The 6,147-nt window shown below is 46.6% G+C and overlaps 1 protein-coding gene across 1 annotated transcript; it reads left to right on the top strand.

Annotated features, from left to right (window-relative positions):
* The first annotated feature begins 3,388 nt into the window (after window positions 1-3,388).
* Window positions 3,389-4,875, top strand: LOC131901920 (mortality factor 4-like protein 2). Its single transcript, XM_059252968.1, has one exon. It carries the CDS (start codon window positions 3,869-3,871, stop codon window positions 4,700-4,702), a length of 834 nt encoding a protein of 277 aa, XP_059108951.1. The 5' UTR covers window positions 3,389-3,868; the 3' UTR covers window positions 4,703-4,875.
* Window positions 4,876-6,147: the final 1,272 nt, after the last annotated feature.

Below are 6,147 nucleotides of genomic sequence, written 5' to 3'. Positions count from 1 at the left end.
TGTTCACATCTTTTACCTCATTGTTAACTTCTCTCTATTGTTCTGTTACTGAAAGTAGTTATTGAAATCTCCAGTTAGTATTTTTGAATTATCTATTGTATTTCTGTGACTTTTTGCTTCATGCATTATGTTTTCTGTTCTTAGATGTTCACCTGTTCATAATTGTGATAGCTTCCTGATGGTTAAATGCTTTCCTCATTAGAAAGCATTGTTTATCCTGTAATGTTTTTGTTTTAAAGTGTGTTTTGTCTGATACGTATATTGCTCTAGCTTTCTTAGGGTTGCAATTTATATCTTGTATCTTTTCCCACTTTTTAAAAACTTTCAATCTATCTGCATATTTTTTGAGACACACAGTTTAAAAGATTAATTTATTGTTCTTACATTCTCAGGGTGAATGGAAATGAACGCATTGTCATACTCAGAAGCAGCCCAACCCTAGAGGAAATGGAGAAAGGGAGGATGGAAAGAGATCTATTCTTTTTCAGTGATGAGAGGCTGGAGATGACACTCCTTTCTTTTCCTCTGCAGGGACCACAAGTCTAGAGTTTCTCCACACCGTTGCACTCAGGATTGAAGAGTAAGAACCAAGTGATTTAGGCAGAAAGAGTCAGGGGAAGGAAGTCGCATTGATCAAGAAAGATAAGTAGGGCATGCATACCTTTAATGTCAGCACCGAGGACACAGAAGCTTGGGGGATCTTTGAGAGCTTAAGGACAACCCGGTCTTTAAAAAAAGTAAAGAAAAGGAAGACTAAGGACAACCTGGTCTTTAAAAATAGGTAAAGGAAAGGAAGGCTCCCCACCCTCTCTGCTTGCCATTACTATGACATCAGAGTGGTGGTCCAATCATGTGGCTATGGAACGTAGTACAATTTACATAAGACTACTGATTGGTTGACAGGCATAAGCCCACCCCCAGATGACATTTGTGTACAGATAGCTGCCAGAGAAACTTGACTTTGAGCTGGCAGTTGGACAGGCTCTTCACTTGCTGCTCCTCTGCCGTCCATAAAAAGAGCTAAATTTGATTAACAGTCAGGAAATTTGATCCTGGTTGTAGAACTATTTCAGACTGCAGGCTTCTGGGCTGTGTTCTCAGTCCATTTTTCAAGACAATCCCAGAAAATCTGGGAATTCATTAGTTCTTTGAAGATAAAGCAAGAAGGTTGCTTTAATGAGTTCCAGAAAGAAAGGACCTCATGTTCGTGACCAGCATTTTGCTGAAGGAGATGACTTCATGAAGCCGAGGCCAAGCTACAGGCAAGTCAGAAAGGTGAGAAATCGCTCCTCAAGACAGAAGTCCACTGAGCTGAGGAGTCTTCAACCAGCTCTTCCAGGAAGACCACGGGGCCGCCCTGCCACAAAAAGTTGCTCAAGAAGTTGCTCTGATGAGCAAACCCGCACAACAGAGAAAAATCCCTCCACTGAAAAATATCACATTGCAGACAAAAGTCCCATTGATGAGAAGCACTGCACTATAGTTAAGAGCACCTTGGCCAAGAAGCTTCTGTCAGTGGAGAAACATCACAGTGCTGAAAAATGTGCTACAGAGAAGAGTTTCTCTGCTGAGAATCACCCTTCTGATGTAAAAGCTAATACTACAGAGGAAAGTTCCTCTGCTGGAAAGCACCACTCTGAGAGGCACCTCTCTGGGAAGAGGCGTCACTTATCTAAGAAAAGTCACTCATCCAAAAAGCATCTCTCTGCTGAGAAAGATCTTCTGGCAGAGAGAGGTCGACTTATCAAGAAAAGCCGTCCTACAGAAAAAGGTAATTCTGCAAAGGAAGGTAGTTTCACTGAGCGAGGTTCCTATGGTGAGAGAGGTCGTGCTATCAAGAGAGGTCAACCTGCAAAGAAAGGTCTTTCTACTAAGAAGGGTTCACCTACTGAGAAAGGTTACTTGGATGGGAGAGATCCCTCTACTGAGAACCATCACCCTGAAGAGAAAGAGCCCTCAGCTGAGAAACTTAGCTCTGAAGAAAGAGATCAACAGATAGAAAGAGGCTGTTCCATGAAGAGAAGACTTTCCACAGAGAAAGATCTTCCTGTAGGGAGAGGTCACCCCAACACCAGCTGCTCTGTGAAGGAGGGTTGCTCAGTCCAATGGGGTAACTCTGTGGAGAGAAGACCTTCTACAGGTGAAGATCGCCCCAGAAGGAGAGGTCGGCTTAGAAAGGAAAGCCACTCTGCAGAGAAGAGTCACTCATGCAAATGGGGTAACTCTGTGGAGAGAAGACCCTCTACAGGTGAACGCCCCACAGGGAGAGGTCGACCTCAGAAGAAACGTTGCCCTGCAGAGGAGGGTCGCTCAGTTGAATGGGGTAACTCTGTGGAGAAAAGACCCTCTACAGGTGTAGATCGCCCCACAGGGAGAGGTGGACTTAGGAAGAAAAGCCACACTGCAGAGGAGAGTCACTCATTCAAATGGGGTAACTCTGTGGAGAGAAAATCCTCTAGAGGTGAAGATCGCCCCACAGGGAAAGGTGGACTTAGGAAGAAAAGCCACTCTGCAGAGGAGAGTCACTCATTCAAATGGGGTAACTCCGTGGAGAGAAGACCCTCTACAGGTGAAGATCGCCCCACAGGGAGTGGTGGGCATAGGAAGAAAAGCCACTCTGCAGAGGAGGATCTCTCAGTCGAAATGAGTAACTGGGCAGGTAAAGGACCCTCTGCAGGTGTATATCAACCTGCAGGGAGATATCGCCCCATCAAAAGCCGTCCTGCAGAGGAGGATTGCTCAGTGGAAAGGGGTAACTATGCAAATAGAGGACTCTTTGCATGGGAAGATATGCCTGCAAGGAGAGGTCTGCCTTCAAAGAAAAGCCACCCTGCAGAGAATGGTCACTCAACAGAGAGGGGTAACTGCAGAGAGGGAACTCTCTGAAGGTAAAGATAGCCCCACAGGAAGAGGTGGGCTTAGGAAGAAAAGCCGCCCTGCAGAGGAGGGTGGCTCAGTCGAATGGGGTAACTCTGTGGAGAGAAGACCTTCTACAGGTGAAGATCACCCCGCACAGAGTGGTCGGCTTAGGAAGAAAAGCCACTCTACAAAGGAGAGTCACTCATTCGAATGGGGTAACTCTGTGGATAAAAGACCCTCTACAGGTGAAGATCACCCCACAGGGAGAGGTGGGCTTAGGAAGAAAAGTCGCCCTGCAGAGGAGGATGGCTCAGTAGAATGGGGTAACTCTGTGGAGAGAAGACCCTCTACAGGTGAAGATCGCCCCACAGGGAGAGGTGGGCTTAGGAAGAAAAGCCACTCTGAAGAGGTTCGCTTACTGGGATGGGTTAACTCTGTGGAGAGAAGACCCTCTACAGGTGAAGGTCACCCTGCAGGGAGAGGTGGGCTTAGGAAGAAAAGCCACTCTGCAAAGGAGAGTCATTCATTCGAATGGGGTAACTCTGTGGAGAGAAGACCCTCTACAGGTGAAGATCACCCCACAGGGAGAGGTGGGCTTAGGAAGAAAAGTCACCCTGCAGAGGGTGGTCGCTCAGTCAAATGGGGTAACTTTGTGGAGAGAAGACCCTCTACAGGTGGAAATCACCCCACAGGGAGAGGCTGGCTTTCAAAGAAAAGCTGCCTTGCAGAGGAGGGTCAATCAGCTGAGAAGCGTGACTCTGCAGGGAGGCTACCCTCTGCAGGGAAAGATCGCCCCACAGGAAGAGGTCGGCCTCCGAAGAAAAGCAGTAGTGCTGAGAAACATCTATCTGCTGAGAGAAGTTGCCCTCCCAAAAAAAGACGTCTTGCAGAGAAAGGTGTACCCACCAAGAGATTTTGCTCTGTAGAGAAGGTTCACTCTGGGGAGAGAGGTCACCTTTCTAAGAAAAGTCGCCCTGCAGAGAGACAGCTCTCAGCCAAGAAAGGTAGCATGGAACAGAAGGGTTGCTCTTTCAAGAAAGTTCATTCTGGAGAGAGAGGTCAGTCTTCCCAAAGCAGGTGCACTTTTGAGAAAGGTAACACAGTAGAGAATAGATGCTTTGTGGAGAAAGGTCATCACTCCATGAGGAAAGGCTTTCCTATAGAGAAATCCTCTTCAGGATCCATGCCTAAGGTGCAAGTACGAAAGAACATGCAGAATACTCCACAAAGTAGAAGTGGCAGTGGTACCAGCAAAGTACCCCAGATCCCTCACCAGAATGTGGCTGGGGCTGTCAGCACCTTTCAACGGGAGCAGGCAGTGCAGATGAAAAGGGGAATTATATTGAATGTGCCCGAAGAATTAAAACCATGTCTTGTTGAGGACTGGGACTTGGTAAACAAGCAGAAACAGTTATTCCAACTCCCTGCTCAGAAGAATGTAGATACCATTCTCGCCGAGTACGTCACTTTTGTAAAATCACAAGGAAGGGCTGATAATAGGGAATATTCCGTTGATGAACTTGTGATTGGAATAAGAGAGTATTTCAACAGGATGCTGGGCACCCAGCTGCTCTGCCCCTTTGAAAAACCCCAGTATGCTGAAATCCACCTTGCTCATCCTGATGTTCCAATGTCTCAGGTTTATGGGGCTCCACACCTCCTGAGATTATTTGTGAAAATTGGGACTGCAATGGTCCATTCGTCCCTTAATAGGCCTAGTCTTAGATTAGTATGCAGCTATCTGCCTGATCTTCTTAAATACCTAGCAGAGAATTCCAGTTCTCTGTTTAGTGCCAGTAATTACAAAGTGGCTCCTGCCGAGTATTGTTGCAAAGCCCTGTGATGGTCTGCTGACCACTCCCTGTTATGACCTGGACCAGTAAACATTTCTGTGTTTGCTGTTTTCATTGTGTAGTTGATATCCTTTAAAACTGTCAATGTATAACAGGGCTTAATATTTCAGTTTGCTTATTGTTGTGAACAGAAATAAAAAATATTAAATGCTTCTTTACCACTATTTCAACAACAAATAAACGTTCACTAAAAGAATTTGCGTTGCTTATTTGACAACATTGCTTGAATGTTGTTGCTTCTATCTTTTCCACGTATGAGTTTCTACTAGGAGTTCATATTACATGATAAAATGCCCTCGTTCCTAGTGCCAAAGTTTCAACATAATGGATACACCTCAAACACATGCATACACATAATTAATATATATATAAAATCTTTTAAAATATAAAAAGATTGGAGATGCAGCTAAGGAGGCCCTGGGTTTCCAAAGGGAAAGAAGGAAGAAGAAGAAGAGGAGGGATTGAGAAGAAAAAGGAAGGAAGGGTATAAAGAAGAAGGGAGGAGGGGGAGGTAGAGAGGGGGAGAAGAAGAGGGAGGAGGGAGAGTTAGAGAGGGGGAGGAGAGGAATAGGTGGAGAAGAGGGAGGAGGAAGAAAAGGAGGGAGAAGCAATGGAGGAGGAAAAGGGGAAGGGAGAGGAGAAGAGGGGGAGGAGGAGAACAAGATAGAGGAGGAGAAGGAGGAGGAGAAGGAGGAGAGGGGGAGAAGAAAAGGGAGGAAGAAGGAAATGGGGAGGAGAGGGGGAAAGAAGAGAAGGAGAGGAATGAAGAGAAAAAGGAAGAAGAGAGGAAGAGGAGGAGCAGGAGAAGTTGGAGAAGGAGAGGAGGGGTAGAAAGTGAAGAAGAGGAAGAGAATGAAGAGAAGGAGGGAAAGGAGAAGGGTAGGGAAAGGAGGGATGGAGAAGGAAAGGAGGAAGAGGAGGAAGACAAGGAAGAAGAAGAAGGGGAGTAGTAGAAAGGTTGGAAGAAGGAAGGGGAGGAGGAGAGGAGGAGAAGGGGGAGGAGGAGAAAGAGAGGGAAGAGGAAGATAATGTGGGGAAGAACAGAAGGAGGTGGAGGAGGAGGGCAGGAGGATGAAGAGAAGGTGGAGGAGGAAAGGGAGAAGGAAGAGAAGGAGAGGAAGGAGGAGGGGAAAGAGAATAGAGAAAGGAAGGGGAGAAGGGGTAAAGGAGAACAAGAAGTGGGGGAGGGAGGAGAGGAAATAATAGAGGGAAGAGGGTGAGAAGGGAGAAAGGCAGAGAGAAGGAAAGCAGAAAGGAGAGGAAGAAGAGGAGTAGAAAAGTTGGAAGAAGGAGTTGGAGAATGACGGCGGAGAGAAGGGAGGAGAGAGGTAAGGAAGAGGGGGATGGGGAGGAGGGAGAGTGCCAGGCAGCTTTGTCCAGGCATGGTCAGGAGGGGAAACAGGCCAAGCATGGGCAGAGCCAAAGATGAATCCTG

Source organism: Peromyscus eremicus, unplaced genomic scaffold, assembly GCF_949786415.1.
Source record: "Peromyscus eremicus unplaced genomic scaffold, PerEre_H2_v1 PerEre#2#unplaced_666, whole genome shotgun sequence".
Taxonomy (NCBI): Eukaryota; Metazoa; Chordata; class Mammalia; order Rodentia; family Cricetidae; genus Peromyscus; species Peromyscus eremicus.
Note: the sequence above shows the minus strand (reverse complement) of the source record. Positions and strands in the feature narration are given on the sequence as shown.

Excerpts from the sequence above, each read along its gene's own strand:
- LOC131901920 (XM_059252968.1), top strand. The coding sequence starts at position 3,869 with ATGGAACAGAAGGGTTGCTCTTTCAAGAAAGTTCATTCTGGAGAGAGA.